The 24,685-nt window shown below is 41.2% G+C and overlaps 1 protein-coding gene across 2 annotated transcripts; it reads left to right on the top strand.

The window, feature by feature from the left end:
- The first annotated feature begins 957 nt into the window (after positions 1 to 957).
- Positions 958 to 21,567, top strand: paqr6 (progestin and adipoQ receptor family member VI). Of its 2 annotated transcripts, none has more exons than XM_029504414.1 (8): positions 958 to 1,080; positions 12,113 to 12,387; positions 14,078 to 14,205; positions 14,623 to 14,828; positions 17,014 to 17,140; positions 17,748 to 17,844; positions 18,056 to 18,200; positions 19,837 to 21,567. In XM_029504414.1, the coding sequence occupies exons 1-8, from the start codon at positions 1,020 to 1,022 to the stop codon at positions 20,100 to 20,102; spliced, it is 1,305 nt and encodes a 434-aa protein (XP_029360274.1). In that variant the 5' UTR covers positions 958 to 1,019; the 3' UTR covers positions 20,103 to 21,567. The 2 variants fall into 2 exon arrangements, with proteins under 2 accessions (XP_029360274.1, XP_029360275.1); XM_029504415.1 differs by lacking the exon at positions 958 to 1,080 and adding an exon at positions 4,538 to 4,949.
- The last annotated feature ends 3,118 nt before the right edge of the window (positions 21,568 to 24,685 follow it).

Here is a 24,685-nt window from a genome sequence, read left to right as displayed (position 1 = left end):
ATGCATTGAACAATAAAAAGAAACTCATAAGATGCTGACTTATGGTGTCTTATCACCTCTCTGTGCTGCTTCGCTTCCTACCGACGTCTCCTGTGATGAACAAAATCACACATTTCACGCTGCAAAGTCAGCGACTAGGTTTGTGCGCTTGCTTTTAAAGAGGTCAGCGTCTACATGTAATGATGGTGTCTCCATCATTTAAGGAAAAACTCACATCTCTGAAGCAGGTCAATAAATAACGGATCAGTGCATCCACAATCAAATGCTGTTGAAGAACTGCAGCATTTTTTGTTACAGAGAAGAGGAAACGCTTGGATTTCTTTGACTTCAGTTGGAAGTCTCAAATGTTCGCTCAGTTTTGTGTTTACAGGAATTTTTTGGGAAACAGTCAGGCGTTGGATGAGGGAGCAGTAATATAACATCACACTAAATCTGATGGCTCACCCTGATGATGTCACCCAGGGGCTTTAAATAATAATAAAAAATAAAAAAAATTCAGTGCACTTGGACAGATGTTGAAGGCTGCTGCTGAGAGAAGCCAGGACATGTCACGTCTTTTTAGCAATTCTGCACTCACCCTGAAGCTTTATGTCATTTTTTCTGCAGCACTCTAACGCTGCTCCTCACAGTGACCCAAACCTGAAGTCCCTTTCAGTCACCTGTCCCTGCCTTTTCTCTAAAAGTAGGTCTGTGTGTGCTGTTTTTTTCCATCTCTTGTGTCCCTCTCTGTCCCGGGCCCCATGCCCACCAGTGCCTGGACACACAGAACAGCCAATCCCCAGTCAGCGGGGTCAGTGCCACCCTAACAGGAGATGGCTGGCACTGCTGCCTCCCCCCCCCTTCTTTTTTTAAGCAGGGTAAGGGGGTTGGGAAAACCTCACTGACCCGACCAACAATCCTCTTTCTGGGAGCCCACGGAGCTGGAAGGCTGCGGGGATCTCGGAGTGGGCGGGTGACCTGCAGGATGGGAGTTTTAATTATGCGCAAAACAAATTAGTTTGGACTCCAAACTCAGAAAAATGTCCACGCAGGGGTCAGTGCTCGCAGTGAGGAAATGCCTCGCCTGCCTGGAGTTCATGCGTAAGTAACTTCTCTTTATTTGCCTCTTATTTGGATCTTTTCAGATCTGCACTGTTTGTCGTTTTCCTGCGTAAAAAGCTCTCCATGCGCTTCGATCCGGATTAACGCCGTCCATGTTGGCCCCTAAAAGTTACTGATGATGGACTACTTCTCCTCTCTGCCAGTCGGAGAAAACAGGTTTTCTTTCATTAAATCCGACAGGAGGAGGAGGGGGAGAAGAAAAGGGGGGTGTTCAGCCCGAGGGGAGGGATTTCGACATCGGAGGGTCCGACATTGTTTTTATTCGCCTGCTGCAGGAATGTGCGGAGGGAGAGGCGGTAGTTTGGTCCTGCAGGGACGGGCCAGGCTGGGCGGGATGAGGATGGACTTTAAACTTTTCTGTTCCCAGAAAAAAAAAAAAAAAAAAAATACAAAAACAACTCATCACTCGTGTCCCTTCTTCGCTTCATCTCTCTGCAATGATCCGATCGGACACACTCGGCTGAAAAAGGCCGCGGCGGCTCTCTGCGCCTTTTTCCATCCTGCTGCACCGACTGTGTCCGAGCAGAGGGATGTTTGTGCGGACACACTCCACATTTTGTTGGATCTGATGGTCCTCGGCAGCTTTAGTGGCCTTCACGTCGCCTGAATTGATTCGCAAAACTTCACGGGCTGGTCATTGAACGCCTCCCCTTGCGCATTTAATCTTTGTTTTTCTCTGTTTACTGTTCACTCCTTCACTGTTTTATCTTTGAAAACAACAACAAAAAAAAAACAAAAAAAAAAACACCACCAACAAAAACCAACAAACAAAAAAAAAAACCCTGCACATTAACAACTTATACTCCACATTTTGAAAATTATAGTTGCTTTGCCCAAAGCACATGAAATTGACTCACATAATATGATGCATTGCTTCCAGCTCCATCCTGACTGATGGGATGCTAAGTGCATAAGTTTTATATCAAATATGCAAAATTATCCTGTCAGATAGCATACCAGTCTGAAAATAGCCTTTTGGTTGGCTGTAATCTGTTTAAGATTTGACTGCTAGAACTTCCTCTTTAACAAAGTTTGGCTCCTTTCATTTGAGAATCTGAGCGCCGCCTCCACTGCTGATATTTACCTCTTTTTAATGTAAATGATCAGAGTCACTGAGTGGAGTCTATAAGGCCACAGAAGGCATTCATGAGTCTGAATATGTGTCGCTTACATCTGAAGGTACAAGCGCACAGAAGATGATGATATCACTGATGAATAGGTGGGGGTACGTGTGTGCAGCTCAGATGCCTTAAACTACGATACGGTACGATATCGCACAAGTTTTGTACAGCAGCAGGATCTCTGGTTTTGTTATTTTTTTGGCACTAGTGTGAGACAAAAAGAGGCGGCTTCAGTGGAATTTTCCCACAGGGCCAATAAAGTTTTTCTTTCTCATGAATACCGTCTGTTATTTATAGTGTTGAGTAATATGCTGTGAAGATGGGTCTGAGAGTCAGCAGGGTGTGCTCTTAAAAAAAAATAAATAAATAAATATATATTACTTATGGCTCATTTTGAAAAAAAAACAAAAAACAAAAAACATTCATTTATCTGCAGTAAGTCGAACACTTGCCTCGACCTTATGAAGTCTTGTTTATGAGCTTTAGCACTTATGATGATCAAGTAGGCATGCTGTGGAAAAGTATAAAGAGGTGGGCAGAGAATGGGGGGCAACGAGCCAGGCTGGGAGTTTGACTCCATCCCAGCCCCCCCCCCCCCCATTAGCCATCAGAGCTTTAAATCTGTCGGCTGAACGTATTTGTTGATTTCAGAGATTAGTTCAGAATGTGGCCTCTATGTTTTCATCTGGGAAGAATCCAAAAGATGTGATTGATCAACCAGTATGTTCATTCTTTATTTACCATTTTTTGCAATTGCTTAATGTCACATGAAAGCGTAAGGAACATGGATGGCAGTGGTTTGTGCTCTCTCTCTCACTGATGAAGTGGAGTTTCAGAAAATCCCAGGCGACTGACACCTGTTCTGGTTTTCCCGATGAGCCCCTGCCTCCAACCAGATAATCTGGTTTGTTTGGTGAAGTGGTGCTGTTAGCAGGGCGGGTATTAAACCGCTGAATGTGCTGAGTTTACCATTAAAATGCCTTTTGTATTGTCTGTCACACTGGTTTGGGTGCAGGTGGTTAGACCGTCGCAGAGATCGGCAGATCGGCTTGTGCTGACGTGAAAAACGAAATGGTGGAACAGGATGTCTCCTCTGACCGGAGCACGGGTTCACATCAAACCTCTCATTCAAAGAAATCGTGTGACGGCAGGAAGCCAAAGGCCACCGAGCTTCCCGTAAACCCGACGACTGAGTTATCTAAGAGCTTTAGTCAGCTCTGGTGTGGAGTAACTTCCCTAAAGCAACTGCTGTGGCTGACTGACATCTGACTGACTGGCTGCTTTTCAGAGGTCATAGCCGTCATGAGACAGGAAGGGCAGTTGTTCGAGGTGTCTTACCCGCTCCAGGCCGCTGATTCTTTGACTTTTTTTTCTCACTCGCCACCAGACATTCAGAACGACGTTCGTGGTTTGGTGAACATTTGTGGTTTTCGGTAACATGTTTCATGAACTACTAAAGCGATTGGTGTTTTGTACATTCAAGTCCTCCTCAGTTAGCTCAAGTAACCTTTTTCGTTCTAGTGCCGTCATCAGTCTGCCGCTTTAGTTTCAGTTTTCGCTCCCAAATTTAAATTGAAACCGAAAAAAAGGTGTGGATGTGAGGAGGAGGTGAGTTAGGAGAAGGCCCTGGCCATGAGTTTGACCTGCTGATGAAGAGAATGGCTGTTTGTCTTTATTTGTCTTGTGATAGACCAGTGATCTGTCCGGGGTTGTACCCCACCGTGAACCAGTGCCAGCTGGGATTGGCCTCAGCTGCCCCCCTGTGACACCTAAAGGATAAGCAAGTATAGACAACAAATGGATTCTCCTTTGTCATGAAGTTGTCTTCATCGAGTTGCTTCCATCGGCTCTCTGTATCAAATAAAAACTATCCCAGCTGTAACCGGAACCTATCAAGGTCAGAAAACATCTTCTTCTCCTTTTGTCGCTTCTTTCTGGTTGTTTGGGACGCATCTTTGTGCTTTTTTTTTTTTTGGTTGTTTTGTGTAATTTCTTTAAAAAAAAAAAAAAACTACAACATTTTGCATGTCTTTTTGGTTTCTTTCTGTGTTGCTGTGGCCAACTTGTGTCTCTAACAGAGCTCTCGCTGTCAGGCGGTAAACATTCAAGGATTCCACCAACATGAGGGGAAATTAAGAACTATACAAATATATGAAAACAAAAAAAAGGACTCCCTTTTCATAAATAAATAAATAAATGTAGTAGTAATACAGTATTCAGGCTCAGCTGATAAAACCTCTGGAGGCATCTTGGTCTGGGCGGGGCAGCTTCTTCGCCGACTCCCCGTTTTGTTGCACGTGAATCCAGGAAATCAAACTCCGCGGTCCGGTTCGACGCTTCGGTTCTTTGTTTCTGTGTCGATTAATCGTCATCTCTTATTTAAAAAAAAATAATAATAAAATAAAATAAAAAAACTACAACATGACCCGCAACATGCCGTCGGTGGCACGCGCACACATGGCTCGTGCTGTTGTTGTTGTTGTCGCTCCAGAAGGGCCACGTGACCTTCCTGCTGGCTCGTGCGCGGACAAGAGAAGAGGAGGCAGAGCCGACGCTGCCAGAGAAGCAGAAGAAGAAGAAGAAGAAGAAGAAGAAGAAGAAGAAGAAGAAGAAGAAGCAGCAGCAGCAGCCGAGCCGGAGGACACACAGAGAGACTCTGTCCCTTCATACGGAGACACACGGGGGAGGGTGGGGGGGGAGAGACTTCCGGCATGTCCCAGTCTCGCGGTAAGTCCAAGAGACAAGCGTGTGTTTTGTTTTTATTTATTTTATTTTATTGTTCTGTTTTGTTTTAGTTTTTTTTTTTGTTGTTGTTGTTTTTGTTTTTTGCCGTCGCTGCGTCGATGAAGGCGAAGTTTTGCATCCTGGAGTCGTTGTGCGTCTTTTTCATTGTTCAGAGTGTGTGTTGTGTTGTTGTTTTTTTTTTTTTTTGCTTGTTGTTGTAGTTGTTGGAAATGCTGGGAAGTAAAATTAGTTTAAAAAAGGAGTGTGAGAGGAATGGGAAACACACATGGTGGGGTTAAAGGCTTCAGACAGAAAGTCTAAGTCATGTTGTGTGTTGTGTGTTGTGTGTTGTCGGTCATTCTGGAGATCTGTCCGGCCAAACACACCCAGACTGTCCTCTTTTTGTACATGTGTGTTTTCCACCACATGGACTTAAACCTACAGCCCACACAGGACACACTGAAGGGCATGTGTTTTTCTTTAGATTCATGCCTTTCACATTCCAGTGTCAGTCGGGGGGTGAAATATGAGTCAGTATCATTTAATTAGGATTTTTCTGCCAATAGTTTTAGCAGATTTTTTTGTCCAGTCACCAAATTGGCAAATTCTTGCATTTGAGAAGCTGGAACTAGCAATTTGTTTGCATTAAATAAATGTATAAAGAAGATTTATGAAATCAGCTACAGCTTCAAATGACAGGCATTATCTGTTGAGAGCTGCACGGTTTAATTGATTTCTCAACTAAGAGCTAATCAATCAGACACAAATAGTTGTGTTAACTGTTGTTCATCAAGCTTAAATTGCTCCAATATTCCCTTTACACCTTTTTTTAGTGTTGATCAGACAAAACAAAACACCTAAACATGCCAAACTGGTCTTTTTTTTTTTTTTAATTACTCACTTTGAGGAGTTAATTTGAGTAATTTTAGAGTAACCTGGCATTATTAGTTGCAGCCTCTTTTTTTTTTTTTTTTCTTTGTAACTAAATCTGTCATATTTTGTTGATTTCTTTGACTGTTGAGAGGTAGGAGAGTGAAAGCAGGACGATGAACAATGTGGATTTTCAGGTGCAAGTGAAAAGGAATGGAGTGGGGGGTTGGGAATAACAAACGTCCTGGAGAATGGGGGGGGGGGGGGTTTCTAGTTGAAGCTGTGTTGTTTTTGCAGCTATACATCGTGATCTGTGAGAACACTGTTGCGTAACTCTGAGTGGTTCATTTCATGTGAAATGTACACACTTGCCATAAAAGGGAGTGGCCAAGGAGGAACACCTTCAGAAAAACATTCTAGTATGACTTCAGACTTGAAGCCAAAACAGGGAAGCTCATTACAACATTTAGTGTTCGTTTTGTTGTGCAGGGTTTCCCCACAAAGTGTCGGATAATTAATTCTTTATTAGGGAACACAAGGATCAATTTTTTCTTAGCAGGATTCATTTTTAGCTTATAAAACAACAGAAGATAGTGGATAATATGATAGTCCTTGATCCCATTGAGATGATGGGCTATAATTAATATTTTCCTCAACTTTGGTCCTCATATTGTAAATTTGGCTGCCAAATATTTAATTCACATTTCTATGTAAAACATAAATCACAAAGTCCTGTCGAATGAGTTGAAACTGAGTGAGTGACCCAAAAGTTGGCACTTAAAAAATTGGTTCAAAAGTTAGTTTGTTATTTAAAATAATTACCGTCACGAGTACATTCCTTTTTTTTTTTCTCCCTCTGAGTTCAGAAAAATCTGCATTCGCTAGAATAAAATAAATTATTAATTGAGAAATTATTTAGCCATGTATTGGTCACTTTCCTAAATATTTAAGAGGCTGCCATCAGAGAATGGTTAAAAAAACAAACAAACAAACAAAATCATCTCATCAAAACAACTGTTGACAACTTTTGAGTTGACTGCTAAAGCGCGGAAGGAATCAAAGTAAAAAAAAAAAAAAAATCAATCAATTTATCAATTGTCACATTGAGTCAGTAGAAACTGAAAACAGCCTCTGGGTTAGGGTTAGCCTACAGATTATCTGTGATCAGTCTGTAGGTGTTTCAGTGATTTTCTGTGCTGGGGATAAACATGTTTAAGCAGGACAGTGGCCTGCTCTGTAGCTCAGCCTGAAGAATGAAGGAGGCCGATTGACATGCATTACAGGGAGCATGCGCCTGCCTGCGTGGGCAACATGGTCTGTGCATAGCCGTCTTATTGTTAGCCTCGGGCCAGTACAGACGTCCTTTGAGACAGGTCACATGACAAATTAACAAACAAGGGTAAAGAATTTCAGAAGGCAGGAGAAAGACGAAAGGAGGAAGGTGTTGCTTCAGTAGATCCAGAGTTGAGACAGCTCTCGAAGGTAACGACAGCAGTCTAGAACTGGTTTATATCCGTAGTTTGTTTTATTTTTTGTTTTTTTTTGGTCAAATGTTGATCATGTGAGCAGTCAGATAAAATATTTTGCGTCTTATTAGATTTGAATTCCTCCCCATGTTTGCTCAGTAAACATCCTTCAACAGATGAGCATCGTTCTGCACACTCTGCTCTGAGGAACAATCAGGACAGTGATCTGTTTTTGATTGTTCTGGCTCTACTCTGGCACACTGAGTTTAAAATGAAATACCAACTGAAGTTGAAGTGTTGACCTTCAGCGGTTCGAGGAATTTTTATTTGCTTTCTTGCAGCGATTTTAGACGAGATGTCTGTGTGCTATGAAAAGCTCCTCCGCAGCGAACGAACTAACTTTTTTTATTATTATTTCACCATGATGACATCTCAGCGCACAGTTTAAGGGCCACAGAGGAAGCACCACTGTGTGCAGTGGCAAACACAAAACCGCAAGCCAGAAATAATACAATTAATATCATTTGTTTTGTCTCCTTGTTTGTCATGTCAGTCACATGACCTCAGTTTAGCAGATGTCAGTATTTTGCCTGCTGCAGACCAAACTGAAGGCAAAATGTGTCGTGTAGAGCTCACACAGCATCGTCTGGGGAGTCAGATTTGGGAAAACATCAAGGAAAGCACTTCAGTCCAGTGGTGAGTCAGGACAAGCCTCCATAACAACACATTCCCTCAGTGTCTTTATACTTTCTAATCTTCTGTAGGAGTCATTAGATTAAGATGAGTGAGCCATTCGTCCAGCACTTCCTTCGCCTCGGCCTTTATCTCTGTGTACATTCATTAGCTGTGGCGATCCCACACGAGTCATTACAAGCATTACAAAGGGCGTGCAAGTAATTTTTGTGTGTGTTCTGTAAAACCCAAGGAATTTGTGCTTTTAGCTTTTGCATCTTTCATTTGATTTTTGAAGCTGACGAGCTCTTGACTTTGGAGATGTTAATTTGGAGAATGAGCTGAGCTCGGGCACTCGTATGACAAAATGAAGTGTGCTGTGTGGAGTATATTTTCATAATATCAGTTACTTTTTTTTATTCATTCGTCTTCAACCACTTCATCCGTTTCCGGGTCGCGGGGCCGCTGGAGCCAATCCCAGCTCACATTGGGTGAGGGGCGGGGTACACCCTGGACAGGTCGCCAGTCCACCGCAGGGCCAACACAAGAGACACAGTTGATTTAGAGTCTCCAGTTAATCTATACATGCATGTCTTTGGACGGTGGGAGGAAACCCACGCAGACACAGGGAGAACATGCAAACTCCGCACAGAAAGGACCCAGCCTGGGAACCAAACCCGCAACCTCCTTATTGTATTCTCAATAAATAAAAAAATGTAACTGTAAAAATACATTGCTAAAAAAAAAACAATTAGATAATTATCTTACAACCCCACCCATATCAGGTTCTGCAATATTTGTGTGATAAATCCAGATTATGCTTTTTTTGGACATAGCCCAGGTCTAGAATTAGGTGTGTCTGTCTGGTGTTAAACCACATGAAGTCACACACACACAGATCTCTCACAGTACCTGAGAACAGAACTGGAGGAGCCACATTATTTTCTTAAAATCTCCAGGAAACCACAGCTACCGATGGTGAATCTTATCTACTGAGCAAGAATGCATGCAAGATTTAATAACCCACTCACACTGGGAGCTTAAATGACCCCCCCCCCCCACCAATGTTACATGTCTGTATGGGGTGACTTTTTGTGTTTTATTCCATGTCAGATTATTTGCTCTCAGGATAATTATGTAAGTGACTCATTTACTCCAGCAAGTGAGCCAGATGAGCTCAGAAAGAAGGGTTAGGTGATGCTTCACATCAACACTGTTGCATCATTGGTTTGAGGATCCTGGCAACGTTTTCATGCACTTTGCGATTTTATTTTATTTATTTATTTTTTTTGTGCTCTTAATGCAAGTGAAGTTGCCAGATTGGAGCGTCGTTGTTGTTGCCCCCCCCCCTCCACACACACACACAGATTTTTAGGTGTGTTTTCTGGTTCACAGCTGTAAAGAGAAAGCGCTCAGCTTCTTCAGTGTCTTCTTGTTTGAGTGATCAGCATGCTGTGTTGATATTTTGGCTTCAGCCTTGAGCGTCTGACTGTGTGAAAGCTGTTGTTTTCTGTCTTGTGTGTTTGAAGACGTGAACAGCATTTGCATGCCGAATTTCATGTTTACGCTCACAAGTTATGTTTAAGAGGAATAGGGATTTGCGTTAAAATCTAGAGCTTTGATAAGTTGGTCAAAAGATTTTTCATTTACATGGTTAGACAGCATGAGAGGACACACTGGCATGATTCCTGGGTCAACAAGCCCACTCTATATACACACACACACACACGTATGTAAGTATTCAGAGAAAACTGTTTGCTTAGAAGTAATATTCAAATCTGTCTGACAGTTTGTAAAAACCGCATCCAAATCATAAACTGTCTATTCAAATCATTGTCACCACATGATCTGAATTCAAATGAGCTTTTCTTTCTAGCACTGCAGTAAACCCAGTGACCTTTAGTAGCTATTGTCATCAACATAAGCAGTGTGTTGTTGTTTGTGTGCTGCTGTGTTTTCCAGCTGTAGTAAAACAGAATTTGCACCAGCGTGCTTGCCTGTTAGGGCACAGACAGCTTGAGCATGTTCTCCGTGGTAGGGCAGGGTAGGGTATGTGTTTGTTAATGCATGTGAGAGTGTGAGGCCCCTCATTTCCATCCAGTGCAGTGTGTAACAGTCATCCCTTGGCCCCTGTACTCTGAAGGCTTCAGTCTCCACAAAGCTCACTCTGTCACAGTTAACAGGCTCGGGCCTGCAGCTGGGACGCAGTAAGTGGAGGTTGCCTCTTGTTGTTCCCACACTGCCAGAGCGAAGCCCCTTAAGGTGTGGGCTGTAATTGAAAGGAGACATGCCAGCAAATGTTTAATTCTGTTAGGTTTGGGGTGTGGTGCCCACACTGTAATTGGGTCCTGGCAGGTAAATAGAACCGGCGGCTTTGTGGTCTAATGATGGTTTTGGCTTTCCGTTCGAAAAAGAAACACAAAGGTGGGTGATGGCTTTTGAAATTCATGTCTACTAAAGTCTGAGACAACCAATCGTGTCCACTTGTGTATACTGTTTGCTCGGCCTAGTGTCTGTTAGAAACAAATGAAAAATGTCCCTACAGTTGATGCTGTCATTGTTGTGGTGTGTTCACAACAATGACAACAGAGCGGCAGAACAGTTTGTTATTGGACACTTCTATATTCAGACACATTTAGAGTTTGATGAGTACATTTGAAAACTGTCATACTGGATGCCTGAAATATATTGGCCAGTATTTCTTTGTTTTGTTTTGTTTTTTCACCCTTTCTCTGCTTAAATTTGTTTGTTTGTGGTCCTTACATGGAAAAAATAAGGAGCGTATATTTATATTTAAAACCCCCATCATGGATTCTGTCATATTAAGTAAACACCTCTTTCATGTTCTGTCTTTAGCATTTATCTGTTTAATTTTCCTGTTGCATAGCAGCCTACATGCATACATTCAATAGTATCTCTGATGAGATTGATAATCTCTCTCACGCTGACAAAACAAGTTTTTATCTATAAAGATGGGTGGAGTTTTGTGGGTAAAAATAAAAAAAAGTTGATGCTGTTGATACTACGAATATCCAAACTTGCTGAGTGATACTGACAAGTATGCAGGTTGTCTGTTAAAATAAAAATGTGTTTGGTAAGAAGCTGGTTATCAGACATTTCTGTTGTCCTGTCAGGACAAAACAATGCTTTCTGTAATATTGGCTCTCACAAACATGTCGCTATCATCATGTTTGTTTTTCTGTCACAAGCAACTGCAACGTGACAATGGCAGGCATTCTGCAAATCGATGTCTGGGCACATTTCAAGAGCAGTCCACAACAGGAGATTGTTCTCAGTGTCAGCTCCAGTCAACAAAGACGCCACACTCAAGGACTCTGTCATATAATCTTTTTAACGCTGCTGTAACGTTTTCACTGTCGGCATTATTGCAAAGATGAACTTGTAACACAATGTCCATCAGATGAAATTGGTCGAAACTGTGTGGGTGACCTCTGTTGGTGTCAGACTGAGGACCAGAATATCCAGATGGTGCTCTAATAATGTTTCTCTTTTTGCCTTTAAAGTCTCAGTGAAGTCATCTCATCACTCACTCTGTGTTAACACAACTAATCAATTTCATACGTTTACTGTCGTTGGGCTTTTTTTTTTTTTTTTCTTCCCCCCAACATCACTTCAACTTCCTAAAGGAGTCAACCAATTGATGTTTGAAAGCAGCACAGCATAGAAAAATGCAAAGCATGTATGACAGTTCAGTTTAGTTTGTGTTAGGCTGGAGTCTTATCTCTCCTGCTGCCAGCAGTGCTTAGCAGTGTTTATCTTGGAGGAAGAACTCCATCTGTTGAGCTGTTAACAATGTTTAGTTTTTTTTTATTTATACATATACAAAACTAAAGCAACAGATTCACAGAAGTATAAGTGGGGAAAAAAATTAACTGGTGTTAAAAAAAAACAAAAAAAAAAAACAATAAAATACACAATGCCAAGCCCAAACAGTCTGAAGCAGTGCTTCTCAATGATTTTCTGTTAGCACTGGTCGAGAGGAACAATTTTGATAATCAGTCGTTAATTTCAAATAAAAATAATTCATTCACTGTCTCCTGCTAGATGCAAATATCCCCATGTTTGTTAAGCAAAAATAATGTTCCCGATCTGCTGTTGTCTCACTGTGAGTGTCTTTGTTGTGTGTGTCCTTTTTAGTGTTTCCGGTGTGGCGGGGGATCGGAGCCGGTAGTGGCGTTGACGGAGGTGGTTGGAGCCAGGGTTGGGGCCGCTGCTTGCAATGGCAGCCCAAGGGTCCAGAACAAGGGCCCCGGATCCCCGTATTTGACTACCCTGTCTGGCTAGTCCTCTGTCGCGGGGGACGTGCCAGGCTCATAGAGGTTTGTCAAAGAGGGAGGGGCGCCATCAGACTCCCCACGGAGATGCTCAGCATCAAGCTTCCCCAGCTCTTCAACATCCACCAGGTCCCCAAGGTAAAGAAGGAGCAAGACCTTCGATGATCACTCTTTACCAAAAACATGTATAATGTTGTCCTTTTTAATTCTGTCCTGCTTCTTATGCTTTGTTTCCTTTTTCCATGAAATCATATGATGTAAAAGGTATTTCAAAACAACTGATGCCTCAAGAAAGTGCTCTTATGTAACGACAGGAATTCACAGGTCTGACTTCATGCTGCCGCCATGTGCAACAACCTTTTGTATATTCTTCTGTTTGACATATGAATTCGTCGTTGGAAGTACTTAGAATCAGACCATTTCAAAACAAATTGTGGATTGATCACTCTGTGCTGAAGATTTATCTAGAAACTGTAGATATCAAATTCATAGGCAGGAGTCTTATTTATTTGGCTGATCCAGTGAATTAAATGCCTACCAATGAAGCAAAAATCCATCAGTGTCACGAAACCTCAATGTGAACTGAAAAGCAGGACTTTGCAACATAATTGTTGTGGTTACTAAACTTTGATCCAGATAGATTTCAGCCACTCTGAGAGCTGTATCTGCTGCCTGACCCAAATGTGTGTGTGTATGTATGTATATATGTGATGTGAGCGACGAAGCCCATGATTTATTTTTTAATATCCACACCTCAGCAGGAGAGATGATGTGTAATGTGAGTGCTGGCAGGTTGTTGGCACTGCTGTGGTGGAGTTATCTTGGGTGATAAGTGGTTATTGTTCTTGCAGTTATACATCTGGTTTCCAGTGAGCACCTTCAGTGTACCGTAGATAAATATTTACCTTTCTGTTATATTCCCACTCCGTTGTTGCTGCCTGTTATGTTTACTAGAGCTCATTTCCTCCCTGTAGAGATCAACGAGCTTTTAAAACGGCATATGTAAAATCTTAAGTTGATATAAGTAGAATAACATTTGATAAACCAGTCAGTGATGCATAAGAACGGATTTTTCTGTAGGTCATATCTTTGGGTCAGTTACAGCAGATCTCGACTTAATTCCCTCAGTCGCTTTAATGTCCACAATTTGTTCCACGTTATGTTAGCGAACAGCCATCTGATGTGCTTAGACAAGTATTCAAGCTCGCGTCCTTTTGTCTATCTTCATATCTTCATTCTTTGCACATCTTGGAGTGGAAAACAGGTTTCCTTGGGCCGAAGTGTCATTTAGTAAGACAGACAGAAGCATCGGCCAATGAATTAACCCGGCTACTGTAACGGCTAATATTAGCTTATGTAAGTATTTTGAAATTTCAGAGATGCCGTATGTTCCCACCACGGATCACTGACAAGTGTATCATCGAAATGTAACATTTTCTGAGTGATGGAACACAAAATTATCACATAAATACTGTGACATCACAAAGGCACATTTTCTGGACACAAACTGTGCGTTTCTGTATGCACTGGGCTCATTGTTACTCCTACAGTATTAATATATAGAACCTAGATCTGTTTTATAATCCTAAAAGACATTGAGGTGTCACTTGATATAATATGGGACCTTTTGAAGGGCAAACACAAGCAGTGTTTGATAATTTTATATATTTATTTTAGAAAATTAAGACCTGATGTGTGAAAGTTGTAACATGTAATGCAAAGTTACTCTGAGGCCTACATTTTGATCCTATGAGGTAATTTTCTAATGTGGCGTGAGCGAGTGTTGTACAGCGTCACTGCTCATATGGACTGTCTGGTTGGTCCTCAGGTGTTCAGGGAGGACAGCATCATCTCTGGATATCGTCATCCCCGGAGCTCGGCGCTGGACTGTGTCCTCAGCAGCTTCCAGATGAACAACGAGACCATCAACATCTGGACCCACTTCTTGCCAACGTGGTGAGTAACGTCATTGAACTGTTCTCTAAATCCGAGCCAAGTACACTAGAAGGATCCATTAGTCACTGTGGAGTGTTCATTTGTCTTATATCTACAAACTCTCTTCAAACTATTTCATAACCTGGCCTTTTTTTTTTTTTTTTTAAATCAAAGTCCTAGTTTTGACTGAGACCAGAAAAATCTTCCAAGCTAGCAGCAAAATGGAGAGAAAAACAAACAACCCCTCACAGGCAGTAGGAGGTTTCTAAGGCTCATTAGATCTTTGAGGATCAGTGTTAAGTATCTGAGATGTAATCCCTTGAAACTCTTCATACAGATGTAAGAAAAAGGATTTTAGGGAAAACGTTGAGTTACGCAAAAATGTTATAAACCTGAATTGAGACAAGGCCAGGGAGCTGAACGGTTTTTGTGTCCCAGGTATTTCCTGTGGCGTTTCTGTGTCCTCTGCTCCACCCTGAACTTCCTGACCGACAGCTACACCTGGCCCCTGCTGGTCTACATGATGCTCATCTGCATTTACCCCTTCACCTCCAGCTGCGCACACACCTTCAGCACCATGTCTCCAGAGTCCCGCCACGTCTGCTACTTCTTTGACTACGGAGCCCTGAGCCTCTACAGCCTGGGTAAGGCGTCGGAGAGATTATAGCTTTCTGTGAAACTCGAAGGGAACGGTGACGATGAATGTGAGCTCCTTAAGTGATTTCTGCTGAGTTGATCTCGAACTGAGTAAACAATTTCAACAAATGCTTCGTGTGCGTTTGTGCATCTGCTTTCAACCGGAAGAAAATGAATGAAGTAAGCCAACAGTGTTAAAAAATAATTATAATAATTATAATTAAAAATGCTGACTTTCATCAGAATAAGAAGCCAACCCCCAAAACCCTATTTTTACTTGAAGAAAAGTGCCTTTGTGATTTCTGTTTCCAATGGCCAATTCTCTGGACTGCGTTTTCTTAGAAACCGCCTGAAGGAATTTCCTTGTAATATAGTACAAACCTTCACTCAGACTTCAAGATGAACCGTTCGTGGTCAAAAGATCAAAAGTCACTGACAGGAAATCACAAAGTAACTAACTGCAGCTGAAGCGTTTGGCGGAGCACATGTCTCAAATGTTTTGTGACATTAAAACATCAGTTTTGAAATATGATTTCATAACAATAAAATTAAACAAATGCAAAAGCGAGTGCAAGTCAGATGGCTTAAATATAAACAGAAGATTTTTCACAAGGAAAAAATTTAAACAAGCGTTAAGTAAGTACAACATGAATATGACCAAGGTTAAAGACAAGTGTTACAGGACGGAAAACAACGTGAACAATGAAGGTCAGATGTCCTTGTAGTGCAGCCTGTTGTTTGTTAGACAGTGGTGGGAATAAAATAAGCATCAAGATGAGCTGTAATTTTTTATTTACTTTTTTTTTTTTCTTCACACTTTACTCAAAAGAAATCTAAACCTGGATCTAAATGCCTAATGTTTGTGTTTTTGCGTGTTGTTTGTTTTTAATCCGGTGAACTGCTGGATTTAATCATGTGCAGGTCGCACTGCATTTGTCCTCTCAGCAGAAAGTGCGATGATGAGGGAAAACCTGCAGACAGAGCTTGGTGCTCTTTGTCAGACAGGAACCCTGAAATGTTTGAAAACCAGAAATAATATCATTGCTACCTAAGTCTGGCTTATTGTCTGACGTTTTGCTGTTTGTCTGTGAGTGTCCGCTGGGTTCGATCAGAGCATGTCTGGTTTCCATATCATCTTCAATCCAGTCCCATGTTTCATCCTTGAACCGGACAGTGTTTGTTCAGCTTCAGAACTCTAATAATATTTGCCTGTCTGTGTGCACTAACTTTGAATTCTTTGAAGACAGATGTGTTTTTTGTTTTTTTTTTTTTCCCCATCAATGTGTTCATCTGATTTTCCTTCAGGATCTTCACCGTCATGTCGGTCTGTCTCCTTCCTGATGGTTCATTCAGGATTTGACCTTCCAATCTAAACATCTGTATCGCTGTGTGACTCTGTGTACAGGTTTGCGGTTGTGTGTTTGTATTGTGAGTGTTTCTGATCCCTTCATGAATAAAATCCCACCTGCAGGCCAGCAGCCAAACATGAAAAACATGAACTGAGGGCCCCTTTTTTTTTTTTTTTTTTTTTTTTTTTTTTAAATGACATGGCCCCCGACAGTCTGACTCTCAATCTACCACAAACCTTCTTAGTGCCAAGATATATCCACTTTAATATGTTCAAAAGTCTGTGGCAGGATGAGCGCAGCAGGAGTGTGTACAAACTTTTCGTCCTGCAGTGAGAACAAACTTTGCAGTTTGAGGCTGAGCTTTGATGAGGGAAGTCTTTTGAAACCTGACGATAACATCCACGCTGTTCTTCTTTCGATCGTTTTGTTTCACTGGAAGCTTTGAAGAGCCAAGAACCTCGATTGTAACTGAAAACTAACTCTGTAGTTGCGATGGGGACAACAATTTCATTTCCTTTTTCAGAAAATGAAATGTTTGTGCTTTGGCGGCTCCCGGTGGTTTTATCAGAGAAGACACTATCAGAGTCTCGTGGATTATTTCATTACCTCCAGCAGAATCTGTCACCCATCAGTGGCAACTTTGACTCATACTGTAGATCGATTGAACTGTTTTGTTTGTTTTGTTTTGCTTTTTTTCCCCAAAAGTATTTTACGTTTTTGAAAAGAACCTTTCATTTTGAAAATGTAACGACTGTTTGTATAAATGCCAGGCCAGGAGAGGCTTAAAGCTCATTCCCACCCAACAAAACACTTTAAATTTTCTCGTGCTCTGCTTTGGTTTCAGGTTGTGCCATCGTTTACTGCTACTACGTCATGCCAGACTGTTGGCTGAACAGCTTCCTCCATCAGCATTTTGTGCCCATTGCCATTGGAAACACGTTGTTCTGCACCAGCCTGTCCTGCTACTCCAGGTAAAACACTGCTCCGCTCCCCCCAAATGCTGGTGGTCTGTTTGCTTTGTTTATCTTTGAGATGTGTCACATCGGGGGGGGGGGGACCAGCTCTGGCAAATTTAACGGATCGCACAAAATGATTAAAATTATAGCATAGATGGGGGGGCCATGTAGATAAATCTGAGTGCTATCAGGAGCGCAGCGTCCTCATGAACTGTGAAATGGACAGTCAGGGAGGGCACCCAGAGGTCAGCAGAGTGTTACGCTCATGCAGGGGTCTTTAACCTGGGTGAAGTTTATACCCTCCCTGGGGGTTCATCGAGGTGACGGTCAGAGTCGAGGCAAGAATGAATGCAACTAAATCCAGAAGACCTGCTCCAGAGGGCACATTATATAACCGTCTTCTGTTCGTGTCGGGGGGGGGGGAGTCTCTAAAACGGCGTTCACATTGCATCTGACGTTTAAACCCTCCACAGAAATCCAGACGAATGAAATCCTCTGAGCTCTTAAAGACACGGTGACCCACTGCAGTCGCTCAGTGACGGGCCAAAGCTTCTTCCTTAGAAAATGGACATTAACGTGGCTCAGCTGGTGTCTCTGTGCTGGACTGTCTTTGTCTCCACAGGTTCCTGGAGCTGCAGTTCCCACAGAGAAGTAAAGCTATAAGGACGGGAGCATTCGTCGTCCCCTTTATGTTTGACACTGTCCCTCTGTTTTACAGGGTGAGCGCTCACACTGGTTATGTAACGCACCCTTTCAGTCTTTGCACTATTAATGACTTTATTTTGCCAAATCCTCAGCGTTCATTAGTTTGTGTCTTGTGATATTATTACATAAAAGAGCAGAGCTGATTAGTGGCAGGTTTTGATGCCTAAAACGGGAACTGGTTTCATTTCCTGACCCACGACATTGAAAATGTTTGCCTTTGTGTAGATCCTCCTGTGCTTCGGGGGAAGCTGCTGCCGGAGCGACGCCTTGTCCAGTCACTGTTACCACCTTCTCTTTGCCTTCCTCACCTGCTTCCTGTTTACCGCCCACCTCCCAGAGAGGCTGGCCCCGGGGCGATTCGACTACTTTGGTACGTCCTCCACGGAGGTCACGGCAGGCTGAAAGCGGCTTGTTTGGTTCGCTGACGAATGCTTCAGATTTCAGATTGCACTCGTTGGCCTGTGGTCTCACTGTGCGCAGGGAAAGGTCGGGTTAGGCTTGAAACAGGAGGAAACAAAAAGTCAAACACTGAACACCGTGTCCTGTCTGTAAATTCGGAACGCTTTTACTCTCCACATGGGGCCGTAACGTGTATTTTTGCCCTCTTTTGTCTTTGCCTGCTCTTGAACCTTTTCCCTGGTGACCGCCGGACAATTGACCCAAAACAATGGCAGCGAATCAGACAAGCTTTTGATTTGATGGTGTTTTTAATTTCTGTAAAATTTTCTGCCTCTTTTCTTTCGGTTTATTATGTTCTACTGTTCATTGTGTTAATCTTTAATATGTTTCATTGAGTTTCCAATACAAAAACCTCCTGATGGCGTATGAATACACACCTACACAAGTGAGTCCCTCATCCCCTTTGAGGCAAATAGAAACTACACTACAGCTGCTGCACGTTACAAATATCTTTGCTTTATTTTATTTATTTTTTATTTTTTTTGTATTCTCCATATATTTTTCTTTTTTTCTACTTTTTTAATATTAGTAAAATAAGGAAGCACAGGTTCTATCACAAAAAAAAACAAACAAACATTATTTGCCTACTTGTAATTATTTGGGAGAAGTTATATCTAATTTTTATTTTTCATGGTATAATTACAGAAAAAGAATTTAGATTCTGAAAGAAAAGAGCAAGCAGACACTTTTATCAATTAGTTTTCATTTTAATTTTTCATTTTATGTTCAAATTTAGTAAAGTTCAGAAAAAAAGAACTTGTTAAATAAAAAATAAACAGCCATCTCAGTTTCACTTCAGGTATTGAAAAATGCTTTTATCCGCAGATCAGTTTCTGAGCCTCCGTAATGGAGTATGGATTAATCTGAGTGATATTTAAACTCTTTTTATGGTCCCACTCTTTGTTCCCGCCATTGTTTTGTGCAATAATGTGCAGACCTGCCGATACAAAGTAATCTCTCCTGTTGCTCTCATGCTTTGTCTCACACGACATTTCTGCAATTTGAAAGGCCCTCAGCTGTTATTATAAACAATAGTCATGCATTTATACTCATGCGGTATTTGTCTGACCTTCATAAATGGCCAGATTGTGTAGACGTACAGGATACACATGTGTAATTTTTAATCTGTTGTCACAACCTGGAAAACCACAGCCTGATCCAAAGTCATTTATTTATTTACATTTGGGTTTAAATGTTAGAGGGGAGATGTTTCGTGATGGTATCATGCGGTTTGACTTTGGAGCTTTTGAGTGGCGACTGAATTATAGTTTGATGTTAGTCAGATCTGTTTGAGCGTTTCTGTCATAGCTGACTAACACTGTTGTAAAAACAACCTGTCATTTAATCATCAAAATATAATTAGTGAATTATTGCAGCTCTTTTATGAACGTCTTTCAGAAACAGAGAAAAGCAGCAAATTTTCCGATTTGAGAATCTGGTCGATGAAATGAAACCAAGAATTTTGAATCAACATGGATGTGTATTTATTTTCTGGCTGACTGATTTGTTTTGTTTTGTGCACTGAACCTTGTCTTTTCTTGACTCAGGCCACAGCCACCAGCTCTTCCACGTCAGCGCCGTGGTGGGGACTCACTTCCAGATGGAGGGCGTGATAGCGGACATGATGTCCCGGAGGACGTGGCTGGTGGCCCACGGCGCTCCGCCTTCCTTCCTGGGAACTATCGGGGCGCTGGTCGTCAGCCTCGTCCTCAACCTGGGCATCATCGCCATTTTCAGCGCACCGCTGCTGTGGAAGCCGTGCCGCAGCTCCAACCAGCCGCACACATCGACGTGCGGAGGCAAGGAGCAGTGAGGGCCCCCCCCCCCCACACACCTCGGACTCACTTTCCAAAGGAAAGGTTTGGACTCTTTGTCCGTCTCAGCCATGTGTTTGAGGCAGCTATTAACAGTTCACAGTAGAGCTTCTCTAACACCAGTCGTTGTCAGATGTTCAGACGTGATGTTTTTGATGTGCCATGTTGTGCGCGGAAGCATTTTTTTTTTTTTTTTTTTTTCCAAAGTTACACAACTGTTTCATGTGTTTGCACAGAAGCTGAGGACCCACACACAATGAAGCCTTTTAGTCTGTAGGTGAGAGACGGGACACATGCCGTCAAAAAAAGGCTCTGGGTCGAAGGAAGCACGCTGTGATAACGCAACACAAAAGTGCCTTGTGTTAGACCCACACAATGGCAGTGTTTACACTAGATCAGTGCACATACAACTTTAAATGTCAAACTGGAAACAGTGAAATTCACAGTTAGCAGGGATTACACAGAGTCCCCTACTTTCCTTAAAGGATTAGCCCAAAATATTCAGTGGAACCGGACTGTTTTTGGTGTAGCCCGACATTCAGCTCCACATAATATGATGCAGATTGTGTTTCCGGCTCTCATACATCCTGCACTGACTGGGATTGATTCACAGGCTAATGGGCTTCTTTTTCTGATTGCCTACCTAATTATGAAGCCTACAATCTGCCCCCAATAGGGGGATAAAAAAGTTCCAGTGCAGCGGTGATTAAGACAGGTGCCATTTCTGTAGCTGTTTCCATGGCAGCACTATCGCGGCCTTATGCCCCCTGAAGGTCTTGTTCTGAACAAATGGCACCATTTTCTCTTGTTCTTCCATCACACATAAAAAAAGATTGATCGTGTAATTACAGAAAAATACGAAGGGGAAAAAAAAAAAAAAAAAAGAAAATAATTGGCTTCAATTCCAGTTTGCAAGAATTTACATATTTTCAGTCCAGTTTCATTTTTCAGCTTTTGTGGTTTGTAACTACTTTTGCTGGAATTGAGAGAAATTGTGAATTTAAAGAAAACAACACAAAGGACATTTGTTCATAGTTTGGGGTCATATTCATGCAGGAGTCTTGTGGTGTTGCAGCAATTTGGGGAATACAAAGTATAAAAAACTCCTTATATACTGTTACCTTGATGGCAGGCTGTTGTTTACATTTGCCACAGAAATTATAATTGTCATGTATTTATGGAATTTTTTATATTTATTTTAGGAGCAGAATTGGGAGTGTTTTTCTTTCTTTCTTTCTTTTTTTTTTTTTTTTTTTTTTTTTTTTTTGAGGGGTGGAAACCAGATTACTATCTAAGACAACTGTAATTATTGATAAATTAATCACTCACACTGAAACAGTCATTTCACCAACTTATTTTAGTCCATTAAAGAGTCTTAATACAAGTAGAAAAATATTTACACCGATCATTTCCTAAAGATTCCAGTGCTGATCAACTTTCTTCAGCTTTTTCTAAAAAAAAAAACCAACAACAAAAAAAAAGGCTGATCAGTTGGTTTATCAGTTAGTTTGATTGCATTTCATAATTTTTGAAACCTTTTTATGCAATCAATTTTCCTGTTAAACTTCCATTCGTAAATTTAACATCTTTGGTTATTGGACCAAAATAACTTGAGCATTATAATAATAATTATTATTATTATTATTATTATTATCATTACATTACTATTAGAGACTGGATGAAGCATGAGAGTTTAATTGTGAACCTCTCTGTTGTCGCACTAACATACAGTAGGTACAGATTTCAGAGACACTTGTGTGATTTGACAAACCTCATAAGTCCAGAAATTCACCAGTAATTCTTCTCACACACTCACGCCTGTTTTATATGTGTTGGTCGAGGGTTTCATCAGAGGGGGAATGTATGTGATACTGGTGGGACGAGGTGTGGTACAGTTGTTGGATGCTGAAGTGGAAATGTCAGACGCAGAGTGAAGGTGTAGAATCACAAAGAGCACGCGCACACACACACACACACACTTTTGTATTAGGGCATTGTGGTGTATAAAGATGTTTTCAGGGTTTGTGTGCACAGTCAAAAAGTCCTGTTGCAGACAAAGCGGAGCAGTATCTGCCCTCCGTGTGGTTTCACTTCTTGTTTTATCTCCACTCCTGCCGGCTGTTGATCGATGTTTATTTTCTCCACACTCATCACCTTACAGCGCTCAGCGCTTTGACCCTGTTGATTCTTGGAATTGCATCATTTCTGGCTTGCGATGTGGTTCGTTTCTATCGACCCAAACGAGCTTGGATGCTCCTTTTATTTCTCCTGTTGTGTTTTTTTTTGTTGTTGTTGTTGTTGTTGTTGTCGTCGTCGTCTCATCTGTTCAGCCTCAGAGCTGACTTTTCCTTCAAGAACTGAAGTGTGGTAATTATTTAGATTACTCATTACGATCTTTTCCAGACCAGATCACTGTTACTCTGAAGGCTTTTTGTCCAGCAAACCTTTTATTCCTCAGCGGACAAAATTGCTGCAGATTGTATTTTTCAGGAAAACATTACCTGCAGTGACTTTTTTTTTTAACATGCAGTGTATTGAAGGATGTTTGATAACGTGAAATAGAGAGCAAAAATGAGAATGGGGTGAACCATTTATTACAATATTTCTGTTTCAAAAAAGGAGAATCTGGGTTTGGAAGACTTACTGGTGCCTTTGAAAAAAGGTTTTATGCAACTTTTCTTTTGATATGTTAATTACCTGCAAAAAATGACTACAAACTTCTCTTAAAATGTGTAAATACTTTGCTGCGTATTCCATGTATTTGTTACTTTATTTTACTAGACCTGTGTAATAAATTAAGCCTTTTATAAATGTAATAACTCATTTCAGTAATTTCAAGCTTCTTCTGTCGTTTTTAGTTGGCAGATTTATTTATTATTTTTATTTTTTTGGTGCTTTATCTGCTACGTTGAATGTTTGAGTATAAAATCCAACGTAAAAAGAGAAAGGTGATAACATTTTGTTGAAAACCAAATACTCAGTTCAGTTTGTAATTTTTAAGAAAATGGAATCGGAAACTCTTTGGCATTTTAGTTAAAAAAATGTACTTTGATTGACTTAACAAAACTCATTGACAAACTAAATCAACGAATTGATTAATAGTTGAATTGGTGCAGGTCACATGACGTAAACATAACAAAATGCAGCTTGTAATCAGATCTTTAATCTGTGCTAAATACTAACCTGTTAAGCGTGCAGATAACATGCCGGCAAGTTTGCTTAAAAATATATATTTGATGGTGAATTCTTAATTTAAGCTGCGGCATCTGAGCGATGTGTGTTTGTGAGCAGTAGAGGGCAGAGCAGCACAACAAGAGCTCTCTGAGCTAAATCCCCCAACATTTCTCTGCAGGGACACCAACTGTTGGCCGACTACATCAAAACAAAACTCACTTTATGAAGAAATTTTGTCCACAATGATCTCTTCAAGGCAGCTTTTTCTCAGAGAAAGATCCTCTGGTGTAAAGTTGCTGTTTGTTCAGCTCCCTACAGAACCTTCGAACTCAAAAACCCTTCAGGATTATTATTTTTTTTTAAGTATTTGAAGTTGTGCTAACTATAAATTTAAACTGTTCATCATGTAGAACTAGATCAGCCAACAGATCGCAGAGGGGTTCTTTTCTCTTCCTGCTTGGCCTTTGTCTTTACTGCCTTACAGGATGAACAGTAAAGCACACAGACTGAATTATTAGTAGCAGTAGACACAGACACAAAATGAATGGGAAGAAGTAATTACCATTAAAAAAAAAAAAAAAAATCAATATCCTGTGCATTTGTACGAGGAGACAGAAGATTTAAAAAGTAAAGTTTCCCAGTGCGGCGCTCTAAAGGGAGTACCGCTTTAAAAATGGCCTCATTTCCAGCTTTTATTTATAGTCGTACTGCAAACAAGCCGGGAGCTTGAGTGCTAGAAGAAGAAGAAGAAACAATGAGCCAGACATGAGTCCTCCAAGTGTTTTCAACCAGCCCTCCACTCTCTGTCTCAGTACACCAGAGGTGCTGGAGAAAGAAAGAGCCAGAAAGGGATGATAGCATTACTCACAATCCATTACCACTCCCTGGAGATGCTCTGCATGCAGAGTGATTGGGGGGGGGGGGTGTTTGTTTGTTGGAAGGCCGGTGGTAAGGCAATATGAAACTTGATTATTCATTTTCAATAACTGTCTGCTGAGCATCCCGTAGAGGCGTCGCAGGTTGCTGATTAGTTCGTCAAAATAATAGAAAGCTCTTGAATAGCCTTGTTAAGAGTTCTAACTCCAAGCGCAGACGGCATCCCAAATCATTGTTCAGTCTGAAGCAGACCATAATGAGGGATTGACTGGTGTTGGACGTTCTCGGGCACGCAGCAGCCCGATATTTCTTTTTTCCTTTTTTTAAATCAAGTTTTATTTTTTTCAATGGCAGAATATACAAAGTGCTGGAGTAACAATACATGAAGATATATTTTCTTAGCATTAATACAGTGTCTGTACATTCAGTATTTACATTTAAAGGCATCATGATGTTTTTTTTTACAGTCCCTCTGGTTGGATTTATTCTTTTTATTCTTTTTTTATTTTTTATTTTTTTGTGGTGGTGGCCT

This window comes from Echeneis naucrates, chromosome 6 (genome assembly GCF_900963305.1).
Source record: "Echeneis naucrates chromosome 6, fEcheNa1.1, whole genome shotgun sequence".
NCBI classification, from domain to species: Eukaryota; Metazoa; Chordata; class Actinopteri; order Carangiformes; family Echeneidae; genus Echeneis; species Echeneis naucrates.
The sequence above is the reverse complement of the archived record's forward strand: the minus strand, read 5'-3'. Positions and strand labels throughout refer to the sequence as shown.